Source organism: Accipiter gentilis, chromosome 3 (genome assembly GCF_929443795.1).
Source record: "Accipiter gentilis chromosome 3, bAccGen1.1, whole genome shotgun sequence".
Classification (NCBI taxonomy): Eukaryota; Metazoa; Chordata; class Aves; order Accipitriformes; family Accipitridae; genus Astur; species Astur gentilis.
The window spans coordinates 18,177,643-18,196,088 of NC_064882.1; the positions used below are offsets into that span (position 1 = coordinate 18,177,643).

General features: G+C 37.5%; 1 protein-coding gene across 1 annotated transcript in view; it reads left to right on the forward strand.

Moving 5' to 3' along the window:
• CHIC2 (cysteine rich hydrophobic domain 2) overlaps window positions 1–18,446 on the forward strand; it is a 32,530-nt gene that overhangs the window by 2,032 nt on the left and 12,052 nt on the right. The window contains exons 2-3 of the mRNA XM_049831920.1: window positions 5,555–5,609; window positions 5,769–5,924. Of these exons, the coding sequence (XP_049687877.1) occupies window positions 5,555–5,609; window positions 5,769–5,924 (211 nt within the window). The remainder of the gene's footprint in view (window positions 1–5,554; window positions 5,610–5,768; window positions 5,925–18,446) is intronic.

An 18,446-nucleotide genomic window follows, 5' to 3' on the forward strand; every position in this document is an offset into this window, starting at 1 on the left:
TATAATGCATTAGTCTTGCCTAGTATAAAAGCATATATGCATTTTGAAGGTCTTACAAAAATTAGCAGCTGTTAAGCAATACTGGATTGATCTGTCCCTGGCTCTGCAGTTTAAAGAGTTGCTGACTGCTTCTTCCATGTGTGTATTTAAACAGAAGCTCTCTTTTCATAGTCTATTGTCATATCCTCTCCGATCTTACACAGGAGTCATAATGTTGAGCTTAAAACATGTCATTTCCATGACTACAGATTAATGTCAGAAAGACATTTACTATTACTTGATTTCATCCAACAGACAATGGAAGTGTGTGAGAGTCCTTTCTAAGCTGAATAGTTGAAAGTAATTAAAGGAAAGCAGGTAAATATTATCCAAATAAAACATGAAGGCCTTGCCTTTCCAGGGTGTGGGGCTTTTGGTTAGCACTAAGAGTCTTCCTCTTAAACTCCCTGTTTGGACCATGCTGCACACAATTCTAAAATTCCTTTTTTTTTTATAATTGTTTTTTAAATATTCAGTTAAACTGTTTTCACACCAGCATAGTTTAGATAGCTCAGTAGTCAGGAGTAATATTTGACCTAGTTTCTGATAACTTGAGGTGATCTTTTCTAATGGCAAGAAACTGGAGAGCTGGGAAAATAAAGAACTTTACTTACAACTGAATTGAAAGTCCAAGGTATTTCGTGGCTGTTTCTAAAATCATATTAGGGTGGAAGGAGAGGTACATGATGAGTTTGAAACTGCAAAGAGAATATTTGTGATAGGTCTGATTGTGTTTTTCAGTGACGTGACTGTTTTCTTGTGCTTTCCTGTTCCTTGACCAGTGAGACATAAATGCCTTATATATACGAGACTTTATTAGCTGGTAATATTGGATTTATTAGTCTTTTGCAGTGCTGGAATGATGGAGAGCCATTGTGATGTGCTAGTGAATGCCTTTCTGTGCTGTTTGTCATCTTAGCGCATTGTGTGTTGATGCAAGATAACTGTTTGGAGGGGAAGAAACCTCACAAAATATATTTTCACCCTAGTCAGTTTCTTTAATATTAAACTTAAGTCTGCTTATATATTTTTTGAACCTTACTTTGTGAAACCTCACTTTGAGTGAAAACAGGGCTGTGAGAATTATGGATAGAGAGTGTTAAGATTTGTGGAATATGTATTTTTTCAGGGTTGTGAACAAGTGGAACTAAAAAGTATGGTTGAGAGCAGGGTAAAAATGGTTTTAGTGTCCCCATAAGAGAGGGCAAAGAGAAAGAGGATAGCACGTGTCAGTTTTGTGTGTTAGGAAGATCTGAGCTGCAAGCTGAGAAAATGTTGCAGATTGACTTTGTCCTATACTGTAAAATTCTGTACTTTGAAGCGTCCACCTCTCGCCATTTCTTTCTCTGCTGTACACAAGGGCAGGAACTCAGCTGAACCTTTCAAGCAGAGTCATGTTCAAGAAACACTTTTTCAGGTTCCAGGAAGGTTAAAGAAAGTACTCATGCATGAGGTGAGCATGGATCTGTTGAAGACATGATGTAGAATGGGAAAGGCACAGAGCAAGCAGAGTACGTGTCACTGAAGATGGAGTATTGTACAAAAGAAATCTAGTGCTATAATGAGGACAGCTGTCTCAGGAAAATGCATCTCCAAAATATTGATTCCCAGTGTTTGATTTTAAGACAGTTTTTGCTGCTTTTACGTCTTTACAGTGAATGTGTAGTAGTGTTCTGTGGATTTTCTAATATTTTAATTTACAAATTGCAGCTTGCAGTCAAAAGCGATAATACTGAGATCACATAATTACTTACCAAAGCTTTTAATGTACAGAGTCACCCTTTTTTTTACTACCTGTATATTGCGACAAAACTGTAATATGGAAAGCTCAGAAAGATGTTGGTAGCTGGTTGGGTTAGCTTTGATGTTTCAGTTTTGCTACTCCACCATGTATTAAACATGGCCACAAGCCTAGAGTAGGGAGTCTCGGTCTCATTTGCTTGTAACTTGACCAAAGTGTAACTATTGGTCGTAAGTTTCTGTACCTCACTCTGTCTCAGAGTGTTTGTAAATTCAGATACTTCTAGAGCTTTTCCAGCAGGGCTGTCTTTGTCAGGCATGGCTTTTGCCATCTCTGTGAATATTTGCTTGTGTTTGATGAAGCTGTCAACATTTGAATACTTTTGGAACATGCATTCACGAAAAAAGCCTTGTTTCTGACCTGCTGATTTCTCAGCCAGTCTTCAGCGTGAGACTGAGGAGGGCTTTTCCTGCAATTACATCTTTTTGTGACTTAAGTGAGAGCAGGGAGACTTCCATGTGCCTTTGACTTAACCTGCTCATGCCTCAGAGTAAAGAGCTTCCTTAGTATTCTGGGTAGAGGGACAGCTGAAATTCTGTCTCATCTTTTGGTCAGGGGCTCAGCTTTGTTTTAGCTCTTGCAATAAGAGCTGCTTTGGACTGAATTATCCTTGTAGTTGGCCACTCCCTTTATTGCACGCTCAACTTTGTATTTAATTCCATTATTCATAGTAAATCTCTTCTGGATGTTGAAGCATCAAGTACATGAAGATCATTCTTTGAAGAGATGTCTCTTTAGATTCGATGAATTAATTATACAGTAAAGTGGTGTTAACTTATAGTTTTGAGACTTCTGGTGGCAGCTGTGTATCTTGAGCTTGGAGTCCTTCTCCAGGCTTGGCTACTTATGAAATGCATATGGATCCAAGGGATTTTTTCAGGCTTTGGTTTCTACTTCAAACTACTAGCAATTTTAAGTAACTTAACTGATAGGGCATGACACTTCTTTCTGACAGCTACATAACTTTTGCCTCAGCACTTGATTTCACTCAGGATTTTGGGGAAAGGGTGGATGGTCCTCCTGTCATGGAGTATTCAACAGGATTTTCAATGGTAGGGGTATGTTTCAAGTAAGCATGGGTTTTATTTGTTCTGTGTTGAAGTAGTCAACTTGCCATATGTTTTTTTTGGTTAACAATTTTCATTTCTTACTTCACCGGTTTTGTATGAGTTGCAAAGCTACTATTCTAATTACAAATACTCAGATATGCTAGGTAACTTATGTGTAAGTAAGGTCTCTGGGGAGACCTTTTTGCAGCCTTTCAATAATAGAAAGGAGGCTTATATGAAAGATGGAGAAAGACTTTTTACCAGGGCCTATAGTGACAGGACAAGGGGCAGTGGTTTTAAACAGGAAGAGCATAGATTTAGGTTGGCTATAAGGAAGACATTTTTTACGATGAGGGTGGTAAGACACTGGAACAGGTAGCCCAGAGAAGTTGTGGATGCCCCATTATTGGAAGTGTTCAAGGTCCGGTTGGACGGGGCTTTGAGCAACCTGCTCTGGTGGCAGGGGTGTTGGACTAGATGATCTTTGACAGTCTCTTCCAGCCCAAATCATTCTATGTTTCTATGATTCTACTGCTGCAGTCAATGACAGGGAGATGACTTTTTTTCTACTTAAGACCATATGTAAAAATTGCCTACAGCATCAAATTCATAAACTGTCTAGCCCAGCGTGCTGTTACAAACTGCCAACAGGCGTTGCCCCTTATGGGTTATGTGCAAGTCTAGCTGTTCCTGGTGTCCATTCTCCTTGTACTCTCTGGCATCTGCAGTTGTGTGATGTGCTATATACTTCAACATCATCTTTCCTTTAGTGTCTGTTTGTCAGGGAACTTGTGTAACCTCTCTTCAAGTCTGTTGGCACAATTTGTCACTAATCTGAAGTGAAAACAAACCCAGAATTTTGCTGCGTGCAGCTTAAAGAAGCACTTTCTTTTACCTGTTTTAAAGCAATCTCTGACTAGTTTCAGTGAGTGCCCTCTGTTGTGGGATTTGGTGATTAACAGTTAATCATTCACCTTATCCACTGCCTTCCTGAATCTTTGCACTTTGATCATATACCCCACCTCAGCCGTCTCTTTTCCAAGCTAGTGTCAGCCTTGTTAGTCTCCTAAGGCAGCTGCTTTACTCAATTATATTAGTCTTTCTTCTCTCTGCTTTCTCTTAACTCTGCCATGAAATGTGGGTGCCAGAACCGCACCCAGTACTGAATATGTGGGTATACGAGGGTTTTATGGAGAGTCAAAATGATGCCCTTTGTGATGTTATCACCTTCCTAGTGGTGCCCAGTATTTTATTGCTATTTCTGGCAACTGCTGTTTGAATTGAGCTGATGTTTAAGAGAATCATGAGTGGTGATAAAATATCTCTTGTGAGCTGTAGCTGCCAGCCTTTAGCTGAGTGTCACATAAGCATAGTTTAGCTTTCCCAAGATTCACCACCTTTTATTTATCTACACAGAAGCTCATCTGTCGCCTTTTGTCCACTGGGTTTTGTGAGGCCCTTCCACAGTAGCTCACTGTTTGTACAGCACTTAACCGCCCATTTGATTACTTGGACAAAGTTCTCCATTGGCATAAAGATCATTCATTTCTGTAAGGAAAAAAAACAACCCAAAAAAACCCCAAACCCGTGAGAAATGCCTAAATGCTCAATAAACATATTCTCAAAGCAAATTATGTCTTTAAAATTTTCAACTATCAAGGCTCAGGTAAGCTTTTCTGCATACAACGGAGCAATGTGCGATAGGTCTTGCTGCCGATATTCAAGTCCTGAGCAGTTTAATCTCTGATTTGTATTGTTCGTAGTATCTGACAGTAAGACTGCTTTGGTTTATATTCAGAAGGTTATTAATTACAACTTAAATTTTACACTGACTGCTGTTCACCAAATTAGTAGCCAGGCATACAGTTTCATTAATTACTTTGTTAGACTATATAGTCCTTATTAGAAGTTATTGCCCATACCAGATGCCAGAAAATATTCAGATTTTCTTTGAGGTTCATCCATTCATGAACCCAACCAGCCAACTGTAGGATAAAAACCAAATTTTTTTGTAGTCAAGGTGAAACTCTTCTAATCTTTAGATCTTCTGAAACCCAGAATAGTCAGTAACTCCAGCTCATCTCAGACTGCTTCATAGCTTTACATTTGTAATTGATATGTTTCTTTCAAATTAGTTACCATTTAAATCGTGTTTTGTCAGGAAGTGTTTTGTGTTCTGAAGCTTATTAGTGTATTTTTTTCTGAATAAAGGAATTGGTATTTATGCTTAGAACAGTTATTTAACACAGCCTGAGTAGAATAGCACTGGATGAACTTTCCTTCAAGATACATCTGTACTGGTGGAGGAGGGGGGGTAGTTCAAACTGTGGCCTTAACTTAATTCCCCTCTCCCCTTAAAGTACTTCCCTTCACTTTTCACACTTGCCACTATTGCTTATAAAGATTTTGCTGACTTTGGGGAGGAGTCAACAGTATCAACAGAACTTTAAGAGGACACTATAGGCGAGATGGATTTTGAACTGTGTATAATGGTGTACTTTTGTCTGTTAAGATAATTTTAGGAATTACTTTTAATAACAACTATTTTTTTCTGAAATTAATGCTGTTGTGTTACAAACCCTGAAATATTATGAGGTGCTTGTAACTTGTGGCATGGATTGGGGTTATTTATAATTTTGATATGATCTTCTTTTTGTTTTTGCAGGTTTGGACTAAGCAACAAATTTGAAGCAGAATTTCCTTCGTCTTTAACTGGAAAGGTGAGTGGGTATCTGTGAATAGGCATTTGGAATTGGAGTTAAGATTTTATTACAAAACCAAGAGTTCCAGGTGTAGACCACTGTAAGAGTAATAAATAGCGCTGCTGTGGTTTTAGTTTGCTGTCTTGTGGTTTTTGTTTTTTTTTTTCCCCCTTGTAGGTTGCACCCGAAGAATTTAAAGCCAGCATCAGTAGAGTTAACAGTTGTCTTAAGAAGAACCTTCCAGTTAATGTACGATGGCTACTATGTGGATGCCTTTGCTGCTGCTGCACTTTAGGTTGTAGTATGTGGCCAGTTATCTGCCTCAGTAAAAGAGTAAGTTGAACTATTCATACAATTTTGATAGTTAGAATGGTACTGGGTTTGTTCTCTTTTTTTATTTCCCCACATTTAAAAACTGTGTGCTAGAACATCAGTCAGTTTGATTTCATACATTTTAGTATCGGTTGTCTGTCATACTACTTGAAGTTACAACAGACTCGAATGTCTCTGCTAGAACAGGGTGCTGTACAGCACTTATTAAAGTAAATTTCAACATACTTTTTTAATAGCTGCATCTTCTCTGTGAGACATTGTTTGGGATTATCAGAATTTGGCAGTGACTGAGTGGCGGTTTGTTTTGAGGAGCTTCTGATTACACTGTAGCCCAAATAGCCATACATTTTTGTTTAAAAAGGCAATTTAAAAAAGATAATTGATTTTTATTTCTGGATTTTCCTTCCAAGCTGTAGATGAGTAAGATTTATTTATTTTTTTTAACATTAAGAACGAGAAAGTAGTTTTGTCTGGGCACACTTAGCACTTTGTGTATTGCTCACAACAGAAACTCATTGCACGTACCTGTTTTTCACTTCCTTTCCCTCAGTGCAGTTAATAAGGCTACCCTCCTGTCTCTTCTGTTTTCATGTGTGTAAAAATTGTCTTTGGCTAGTCCGGTTTCACTAATTTACAATAAGTCTCTGTGCATTCCCATGCTCTCCTCACTATTAGTACTGTTCATATTTCCATTTCATGGTAAAGCTTGTGTATATTCTCTTGTGTAATACCTCTTAATGCTACAAATTGTGTACGATTTAGTACACTGAACTCATAATGATTTTCTTTATCAAAGTCCTCATTTTACAGGGTCAGTAAGTCAAGGCATTCTAAAAAAAATATTTATAGGATGAACACTGATCATAACAAAACCTGTATGCATGTTGTATCATCTAACTTCCTGTGTTACGATCTTAATGCTTAGTCCCTTTGAGAGATTACTTAAGGCTAGTTTTAATTGTACACAAAATAAGGTAGAAAAGCTTCCTGGTAATGTTGGGGTCTGTGGAGGGGGAAAAAAAAAAGTTGGTATTGGTGTGAATTATATCAAACCTGAGGTTTTCTGTCTGTAAGCTGTCACAAACTAGTAAGTCTCCTGTAGCATGTTCATGTATCCATATCCTGAAAGTCTGTTACAAGAAATTAGAATTTGCTGATTGCTTCAACAGGTAAGTTGGTGACTTAACTAGCTTGCAGAGGAGACTTACCTTTACCATTCTAGGCCTAGCTCTGTTCACTACAAACACAAGGGAAGCTTGCATTGCTACTCTCCATGTTTAACTTCCAAAGGAGAAAGCTTCTGGTGCTCTTTAGTTTGACCCATTTTTCTCACATAATGTGCTATTGTAGCAGGAAATGATAGCAGGGTGTAACATGGTAAGGGCTGGTGCCACAAGCCCTCATCATCTAAATTGGGGCTGCTAAATCTATTCCCAGAAGTCACAAATAATCAACTTTTTATATGTTGTTAAACAAAGTTAGAAAAAAGGCAAGGGCTTGTAGTGTCTAGGGCCAGAAAACAGAGTTTGAAGCTGAGGAAGGAGGTTCTGTGTGGGAACCCAGTGAAGCAACAGTTAGACAAGTGCTTCCATTGAAGTTTGCATGGGATAGGAGTTAAGGTAAGCTCCCTTCCAAAAGGATAAATCTGAAAAAAAAAAAGTACATGGATACTCTGTTCAGCGGAGGCTGGAAAGAAGTTAGTGGTGTAATTGTTGCTGTAATACACAGACTGCATAAAGACAGAAGAGTCTTGGAAGGAGAGTGAACAGCAGGAGCAAGGACAGAAACTTGGGCTTGAAGTTCTGGAAGCCATCCTAGAGGTATGGCCCAGACTGTCAGTAAATGTTGCATTTTTCCTGTTAAAGCTGGTACCAGGAGGCATTTAAGGACCTTTGCACCTCTTCCTGCACTCAAGATTGAGTGACTTGTGCTGAAGTTGGATGTCCAGCGTTAGTGAAGTTGAGGTTAGGACTCAGCTGCCTTAACACAGTATCTTGTGCCACTGTGGATGGCACAGTGGCGCTAGACAGACACTGATGGCACTGAATACCTGTGTTTAGGTGGTTTGATTATTCCTCCAGAATGAAAATCATTTAAGTCAATCTGGAGACTTCAAATCTTGTGACAACATCATTTGTCAATGCCAGCAGCTCAGCAAATGGATATCTGCTTAGACAGTTGTCTGTCAGAGAACTGTCATGGTTTAACCCCAGCCAGCAACTAAGCACCATGCAGCTGCTCACTCACTTCACCGCCCCCCCCCCCCCCCCCCCCCCCCGCAGTGGGATGGGGGAGAAAATCGGGAAAATAAGTAAAACTCATGGGTTGAGATAAGAATGGTTTAATAGAACAGAAAAGAAGAAACTAATAATGATAATAACACTAATAAAATGACAACAGCAGTAATATAAGGATTGGAATGTACAAATGATGCGCAGTGCAATTGCTCACTACCTGCCGATGGACACCCAGCTAGTCCCTGAGTGGCGATTCCCCGGCCCCACTTCCCAGTTCCTATATTAGGTGGGACGTCCCATGGTATGGAATACACCGTTGGCCAGTTTGGGTCAGCTGCCCTGGCTGTGTCCTGTGCCAACTTCTTGTGCCCCTCCAGCTTTCTCGCTGGCTGGGCATGAGAAGCTGAAAAATCCTTGACTTTAGTCTAAACGCTACTTAGCAACAACTGAAAACATCAGTGTGTTATCAACATTCTTCACATACTGAACTCAAAACAGCACTGTACCAGCTACTAGGAAGACAATTATCTCTATCCCAGCTGAAACCAGGACACAACTCAGAAATTGGTGTCAGTTGGGCATCTGGAGAGTATAATATAGAGAATAATTAATTCACTTGTGTTCCTAAAGGCAAACTGAAAGGGACAAGAATGCTTTCCCAAACTATAATTCTTAATCCTGGACCTGGCTGGGAAAGACTCTCTCTTTTCTGGTAGAGGAGGTAAGGAGTAAAGCTGTGGAATATTTTCAAGTACATATTTGCAAATTTGAGTAAAAGAAACAAGCAGAAGAATTTGTAATGATTCTAGTCAGGGCTGCTACTCACAGAAAAGCGGTGAAAGTTACTGCTGCTTGAGTTTCTTGAATAGCGATGGGTGGATTCAACTTTATTTCTTGGTGGACCCAGATCAGGGAAGTATAAAATTATTTAAGTCCTTTAAATCTGTCTTACCTGGAATTACAGGTTTTGTACCCTTTAAGATCTCAGTACTGAATTGCATCCACAAGCTTGTAAGACTTTTCTTTTATGCAGGACTTTCCATCAGTTTATGTCAAAGTGCTATGACAAGTGCAGGAAAATAATCATATGTATTTTCCTAGAAGTGGGGAAAGTGAGAATGCATGATGTGAATTACCTGGAGCTGCTCAGCAAGTTGACAGCAGTTGTAAATACAGTCTGGTTCATCTAGGTTCCAGTCTGTAATTTGCTCAGTAGCTTCCAGTGGAACTGTGACAAGAAGCAACTTCATATTCTTCTACTAAAAAAGAAATTTAAATCCATAGATTATTCTGGTTTCCTGCTGGTGCCACAGTTTTGCTGATACGTAGCAGACTAATGTATTCCATGTGAAATAATAATTTACTTTAAACTCTTGTACTGCTCGTCTCTGACTTTACTGTGTCTTGGAAGAGGGTTGTGTTTGTCAGATGATCTTCCATGCTTTGACTTCTTCAGATCTCCTTTCACTGGCCAGTCTCCAGCCATAGGTATAGACACAACAGCCAGGATTCACTTCTTGAGGAAACGGGAATCCAGGAGACATGTGCCCGTTTCTTCCCTTCAACTTTTTCTTTCCCCTTGACACTCATAATGTAAAAAAACTATAACAAATGAACAATAAATAAAAGGTTAATTATTTTACGGCACCTGCACTTGTCTCAGAAGTGTTGCCCAGACAGCTTTGCTAATTCAGCCCTGTCCTAAGTGATTCCTGGTGAAAGGACAGTTACTTGGAACTGGCCTGTGTTACATCCTTTGCTGCAGTGATCACAAAAGACTCCCAAGACCATATAATTAGAGTTTGATTTCTGAAAGCAGGATGGGAATGTTCCCATGTAGAACTGAAGTTTGTGTAGAACATGTTTTAATTGCAGAATAAAAGTATACCAACCTTCATCTTTGCCCTTTTCTACTGAAATAGACGACTTAACAAATTTGTTTTGTTGAATGGCATATACAGTGAGCTAACAAGTGGGAGTGTTTCTCGGGTTAAGGATTTTATTAAATGAAACAACAGTTTCAACTATACAATTGCTTACTTTTAATACAGCAGAGTAATTTTCCTCAGAATGACTGATTAAGAAATGCCTGTTTTAATGAGGCTGAATCAATCTACCATGCTCTTAAATTGCTGGTATACTTTGCAGCTCTTTTTCAAAGAAACATTTTTTTAAGGTTCATGTAGACAAAATGAAAGCTGCAGCTTCAGAGTTCAAGAAGTTACAATAATTATCTTAATCTTTCTCTCTATTCTGTATTTTTATTGCCATTCATTGACTTTTAAAATTCTAAGATGGGAGTGTTACCACAAATGTAAATATGATTTTTGAAATTACAATTATTGAATGTTTGCGTATAGTGGGAATATATGCTTATTTTTGTGCAGTGAAAAATAAGTTATGGGTTTGTCTCCTTAAAGCAGCAGGTGCTTCAAACTAGGATTTTGCCACAGACATTTGTAAGCTTAATTGTTAATTATATCACTTTAATGCATCTCCATGCAATGAAAGCTTTCCCTTCACTGTATTTTTCTTTTCAGTGCTTTGTTCAGTGCTAGTTTTGGGAGTCTTTGTACATTATTGTTTCCTTTCTTCTTTTGCATTGAGGTATTTGAGAAAAAGCCTGCTACTCTTTACCACTAGAATAAATGTTTAATTTGATTCAATATCTTATTGCCTCTCCTTTTATGTAGTCTCGATTCGATTTTAATGAATAAAAGCTGCAGAAAGTTACAGGAAATACAGTCCCTCATTTACAGATCTAGATCGTCAACGATCTGCAGCAATTTTACTCATATATTGCACCATCCTTTCTGGGCCAAGTTCCATATTGTACAAATGAACATTAAGTCTTTAAGTTATTGTTCTTTAAATAAAAAGAATGACATAGTGAATTATAATTCAAAAAGCACTACAGGCTGAGGTGCCTATTTGGAGCCACTTTTCAAATGAGTTGACACTCATTTTCAGTATTAACTAAATGCTGTAGTTCCCGATGTGTAAATAGGACAAAATTTCAACAGAAATGGTAACAATGAAATGATAGAATTGCAGTATTGCTAGATTTCTTAAAAGCTGGTGTTGTACATGTAAATTACATGTTTCAGAAGGTTCATGGGCAATCTCTTAAAATGAATAGAATGAGATATTTAATAGCGATCTGTACTAATACTTTCAAGAGCTACTTGTTTGTTTGTGAATTCACACAAAGCTGATGAATGCTGCTTAAGCCTCATCATTAGTTGTCACTTATGTAGCAGTTTACATGTTCAGAGTGCTGTATAAACATAAGCTAATTACAACTTCCAAAGTATTGATTAGATATGTGGTGGAGGAGCTGGAATGAATTTTCTTAAATACAGTAGTCTTGCTTGCCAGTGGATGATACTGATGTTAAAATACATCAGCTCAGTTTACTGAAGCTGTGAATACATTACATTTATTTTCAAAACTGAAGAAAATATGTGTTTTTCTCCTCTGCCTATCTGCCAGGGACTTGGCATTGGAGATACTCTAATATCATAATGCTTTTCCAAGCAGTTCCTCAAGGCAATTGCATAACATGGAAGGTGCCTTGTTTCTGAAGTCTCTGTTGTGACAATTTACATTGTAATTCAGTTTGGAAGAATCTTTAAAATTGTAATGTAATTATTATGTTTATCCTAACCAGAACACATGTGATCTCTATATTGGCTCTAGTCAGCTTAGTAAAACTTTTTCAAAGTAGAGCTTGCATGTATTAAATATATTCAGAGGTCCTTAAAATCATCTTTTTTTTTTTAATATTAGCTATGAAATGAAAACTTTAAAAGAATCAGAATATTCAGACCTGATATATTTTTCTTGAAAAATTGTTTACTATAATTCTGGTCAGAAGAGTCACTAGGTCCTCCACATACTGAACTTAAAGTGGCAAAGCTTGTATAACACTATAAATGTGAAGTCATCGTGTGTATAGCTCTGTGATTATTATCCTTCTTTTTCCTATCACTGAAATCAGATTTTATTTCCTTCAGAGCACCCTATAAAGCTTAATCAGGTTTTCATGTATTTCCTAAAGGGTAGAGTAGTGCCTTGGTGCATAACAAGGTGTGGGAGCAGATAGTTCTGCTATGTCTTTTAATTTGTAAACCTGCTTGGGGGGTGGCAGGGCAATAAGATTGGCATGAAGGATACTTACAAATATAAGTAAATAAAAAAATATTAGTTTGTTTCTTTATAGGTCAAACGCAAATCTTTTACTTTAAAAATATGTATTCTAAAGTTAAATTTGTAATTTCATGTATTCTTAATAATAGGTTTTATATTAATCTTAAATGCAGCATATATCTTTGGTTTCTAGAGTGAATATTCTAAATGCTATTTAAAATTTAATTGCATTTGTAATTAGAGTGATATCTCCGAACATTCTAATATTAATCAAAATAATACTTGTAGGATTAACATTTCCATGTTATAGCGCCTTTTACATTGTGATGGCTAAGGTATATAGAGGGAGCCATAGATCATGCAGTGGTTTGGTTTTAATACTGCTTTTTTGATTGCTTTTCACGTACAATTTGACACGTTTCTGAAAAAACAGATGTGAGCTAGTTGAAATTTGCATAGAGCTATTTTGAAAGAGTATGCTCAAAATGGTCTAGCTAGTTGTCAGGTTTGGAAATCAGGTTAGGAAGGGTCACTTTTAGGATTCTGTCGTTAGCAACTTGTAGATGATGCCAAATAGGGAGCATATGCAAACACTGTTGAGGAAAGAATTAGAATGCAAAATTATCTGAAATTCATGTGATAAAATAAGTAGAAAGTCCTTCACTGAATAATAACTTGTTAGACTATCTTATAGTAAAACAAAGAAAACTAGAATAGGCTGCTGGCAAGTGTGAGATAGTGACACTTCTGTGCTTCTTCTTTTGCTTTTTTCCTAAGTAGTCTTATTCTGGGTTGTATTCACTTTTTCACTTTATTAAACAAACCAGGGTAAAAAGTTATTTTCTGTGTAAGTGGAACACTCTCAGTAACTCAAGCACTATGTATAAATAAAGTAACTTGTTATTTAACAACAACAACAAAGTAGTTCAAGAAACATGACTGCTGACAAAACGTTTGGGAGGATGAGGGAGGCAGTTCTTCTGCAAAAGAGAAAACTGAAGGAGTTGATAAGTCTTCTACTGCACCAAACATACATATGAAGTAAAAAGTGGCTAGCTACTTCTCATTTTGTTCCCCAGAAAAATTATTTTTGCTGAATTTTGGAGTAAGTTGCTGGATTTGGAACAATAACGATAATGATGATGGAAAAGTGTTTTTTTTTTTTTTTAAGTAGCCAGATTTGTTTTTTCTAAATTGTTTAACTGGCTACAGGGTCAACCTACTTGGAATTCTGTAATGTCCTGGTTCAGTCCTAGATGGGCAAGGCACTGTAGAGGCTGTCCCTTTCAGAGGGATCATCCTCTTCAGCATGCACACTAGTGAAGTGTTGGATTTTACAAGGCATTCTAGAGTTATTTTATTAAGTTGTGCTGCCTTTCAGTCTTCCTGGCCATGTAGCTTCTCTTCCATTCTTGGCCCCTGCCCTTAGACACTCCTAACAGCAGGAGTCAAAGGCTTCCTACATACTAATAAATTAAACCTGGGAGTGTTTGCAGGAATTGACACTTTATAATTTGTACCCTTAGAGAGGTCCCTAGCAGGCTCTGGGTCTGCACTGTGTAACAATTCCTAGGCATTATCAGAATGCTCCAGGCACTATGAGTGGTTCACAGGTTATGAAAACTTACTGATATAGATGTAAGCTGTTGCCTGCCAGCTGGCTTCAAGTGAATGGGAATGTTTCTGGGCACAGTTTCATTTCCTAATAGAGATGTAACCTGAGATTCTTTAATGGCTCCACCTGCACTGGCCTTGAACTATGTTCCATAGCATACTCCTGGATATTTTGGAAATAAACGACAGAGACTGAAATTAACATCTCTGTAACCTTAAAAGAGAAGATGGAGGTGGACTTTTGATCCATGTTCAGTTTATGATTTCCCACAGTGGGTGACACCAAATGAGTTATTTGGTGGAGATTCAATCCTATTTTCATTCCTGTTACAGTCAATTCTGTCTTACGTGTTCATTTTGTGTGGCCCTTTCTGTGAGAATGTCCTTCAGCAGGAGGTGGATGCTTTAGATTGTCATGGCCAGATTTGAATAATTTGTTTGGAGGGAATGGAGCTTTATGGTTTTTGTTTCCTTATAATGACACAGAATCAGAGCTAGAATTTAATCCTAGAATAAAAGAGTTAGAAATCTTTATTTACGAATTCAAGTAACAACATTGGTTATAATCCTGATGCTTCATGGATCAGTTGAACATCTGTCTGCCTGTGAAATGTGTTTTTCCACATCTCAGCTAGGCCTTCTCAAGGGAAGTGTGTTAATTTTGCCAAGGTCAAGACTGTTTCTTCTACAAGGCTTCTCCATAGTATGAAGTTTTCAAAATGGTTAGCTCTAGTCGCTGTCACCTTGTTACAGAAAGTAGCTAGCTACACTTATTTGGTGACTTAGCTCTTATAGGACAGCTAAAATATCCAGTGGCTAAAATATCAAGTTAGCATCTTGAGTCTTTTGGATTGTCTATATTTGAGAGGAAATTTGTATAAGACTTTTGTAATCAACTTTTAGGAACTTTCCTTGATAATTTCTCTGCCACATGTTTTTACTGCAGACCAAAATGATGTAGGAAAATACTCATCCAGTATCTATCAGTTAATACGTTGGTGACAATACTACAAGATGTTCTCCATTGTACTCCTGGATAATGTACACGGGGTGTATGTTTCTGTACACCTTCTCCATTCTGCACATATTTCATGGCTTTAGTGCTTTCTTAAATGGTCTAGGAGTTTGAGAATCAAGGTAACCAGAGTCTCTGAGGAATCATCTTTGGCTTAGATATTAAAAAACTGTTACATGCAGCAACGTCAAATACGCTGCTCTCCTCTTTATATATATCAGCAGACAATGTGGTGGAAGAGACCTTTCCAGAAAGTAGTTGATCTGATTTGATTCATTAAGCTTTAAATTCATCCCTCTGTGATGTACCAACCCAGGGTTGAAACCTGTACAAATTAGGTCAGCTTATGGATCATGTGAGGGTATGGGATAATATCATCAGGGCTATCTTTTAGAACAGGAAGTTTCCTGAGGTGAACTTGATGTTGTCAGTACTTCTCTTCCAGAATTCTGATGATTTTATTTCTCCTTGCCTGATCAGGAGCTTTGATCTGTGCTTTGGTCTGGGCTTACTTTCTGCCCAGAATCATCTGTAAGGTAAGACAAGATGCAGCAATAGTAATCCTGTTGGACAAGGTAGTTATTTCAAGATCATACAAAAAGCACCAGAATGCTACATTTATTTCCAGATACTCTTTAATCCTGGTAATATGGGTTTCATTCACTTTCTTGCATGGATGCTGCCGTGGCTTCTGGGATGAGCACCCTTACAATAGTCTCTAGTAAGAAATATCCTAGCTACTAATAGGAGAGATGATGCAAGATACACTTATGTGGTTGAACAGACACCTTTTCAAACTACTGTACATGTTGAAGCAGATATTCCAGGATGTCAGGATCTGAAATCAACTCGGGTTTTACCTTTGTCACCTTTGCCCTTCACAAATAGAGAATTCCTCAGTAAGATGGGAATCCTACCAATTTACAGTTTCTGAAGGGTTTATTTGTGATACTGTGTTCAAAGTGGGGACTTTATCTGTGCTGAGAAAGATACATGTAATTCAGTTACGTGTGTTCCGAGTACAGCTTTGACATTTTTGTGGGACCGATATGGGCCTCAGAATTGACTTGGGGGATGTTCTGACGTGTTGAAAGTGAGCATACAGTTATGTGACTCAGTTATCTTCTAACTTTATATTTCATTGTTTGTGCTGATAACTAAATTACTTGGGTATCAGTTTTGTGGTCAGATATATCTTTGGAGGATGAACAGAAATTCCTGCTTCTATCATTTCTCTCTTTGAATGAGCAGAGATGGTATAGTTCAGACCTCTGATAGGATCCTTTGCCTTTCTTCTGCGGGGTGTAATACAAATTCTGGCCATGTGAGAATCAACAAAAATCTGCTTAAATTAGTCTCTTTGTATCTTGAAATTTGAGCATAAAGTGTGTTTTTTTTAGGGCAATATTCAAAATTATTAATGCTTGATTGTAGTAAAGTTTTATATGAAGGAATTTGAAACTCTCCATTTACTATTTATTGGAATAATGTTGCACTATATTTGCATATGTTTTGGAGTTTTCAGATGAAAAGTCAAAGATTAAATGCAGGTAGTGGGAGATCTTTCTTTTGTTCCCAGACTACTATGAATAAAATTGATAGTGGAGGATTGTGTTGTTACTGTCCATGTTGTTTCCCCACTTAAATAAAGACAAAGAGAGGTACTCAAATTGGCACCATTTGGGGAGTCATGTAAGATCCTTTTGTTTAATATTGTACCAGTCATTGACTGATTTACAGCAGGAGTTGAGGGGGCTTTGGCCCATTCACTAGTAGTTTAGTGTAGCGTGTATGTTCCAGGTCATGCACTGCAAGAGGGGGCCTTGTGGCTGCACAGCCTCCCAGTCTAGATCATAACTGCATCTGGAATTGTAAGCTAACTTCGCTAGACACTGCAGAGACATAACAGAAAGGTCTTGTGGTTGGTAATACAGGTAACACACCATTTGTATTAAATACTGCCTTGTTTCTGCATGAAAAGTTCATACTTAATCTTCCTATTTTTTTCTTCCATGTTTAAGGGCAAAACTTTATTTTACTTTCCATCTAATTTAATTTAAATTTTTTAATTGGGAGCAATAAGCATTGGTGAAAGTGTATTCTGAGTTGAGCTTTTTTAGTAGTCTGATTTTTCAAAAGACACTGTCAAACATGACTATCTTGAATGAATGAGTTATTTTACAGGAATGTTTCATTAAACGTCGCATCTAGATAGTAGAAGAGGTCTATTTCACAAAATTCTGTGGATAACATGAAAGACTATCTGCTTTTTTCATGTTACAAAGCATACTTTCTTATCATGGGTATGCTAAAAAGTGTACTTGAATTGCAGTTTTAGCTTTGCTTAAATATTGGATTGGGATTTTTAAGGAAAAAAAAATTAAAATCTGGATAGTATTAAATCTTTCTAATAAGCAAGTCTCTCTTCCACTTAATTTGTGCTTTTGTTGTGGCTAACAAATAATTTGCTGTATGGGTTTTTCTGTACGCCATTGATAGAATATATAAGCTTGTCATCCTAGTGTGCTGGAAATGCTACACTCAAATCAAGTGTTCCTTTCTGGTTTTGTATATCCTCACCTGCTCCTCACTGTAAATCATTGAGATGTCAAGAGCAGTGATTAATTAAGCTGCACGTGCAAGTGCTTTTTTTCACCTGTCAAGTAGGAAGAAAACTTACTATAGTGAATTGTGTGATGCTGTTTAATTCATTTCTTTCTATTCCAAGCTCCGAGGTTTGTAGAAATATTTTACAGTCTAATTTTCATTAACGTTTCTGTATTGATATATGGCGTGATTTGGGAGCTATGACTATTCCAAATTATACTACAGGAAGGATTGTATTTAAGACTCTGGGAACGTAAATAATCGTGGTCTTGAGGCTGCATGTGTTTTTATCTCATGCTAGTCAAATGACTTTAAACTGGCTTCTTATTTAAAGAAACCAATTAACAGTACATAACCACCTATCAATTTCTTATTTATGTGTATGTATTGTAATATATATGTAATTTTATTGGAATTTGAAAAGCTTGGATGTTTGTCACACTCTTTGGGGCAAACAATGAAATTAAATTGTATAGTGATCTTAATCTATTATTAAAAGGTCCTGGAAAGGAAGATTACAAGGTAGATTCAGGTTTTGAATCAGTTTTGCCATTGGTTTAGCAGCGGGTGGGCAGGCAGATGCCTGCTCAGAGTAGAACCTATTGCCATTTTTCACCATTGATAGAGTAGCCTTTCAGAGTCAATGAGCTCTGTCAATGTGAGCTTGTCAAGGCTACAACTTCATAGACCTGAGAGGCGGTTTGAGAGGTCAGCCCTTTTCAGGTTTGCTGTGATGCAAATGAACTTTAATGCTTAAACAACTATTGGAATTTTTATGTCTGCTCCTTGTTCTTTTTTCTTCACAAAGTCATTGACGAGACATTCAGTGCTTTTTAAATTGGAAGTTGCATTGTGCTAAAGACCTAGTACAGATTTACGGAGGGCTGAAAGCAGTTAGAT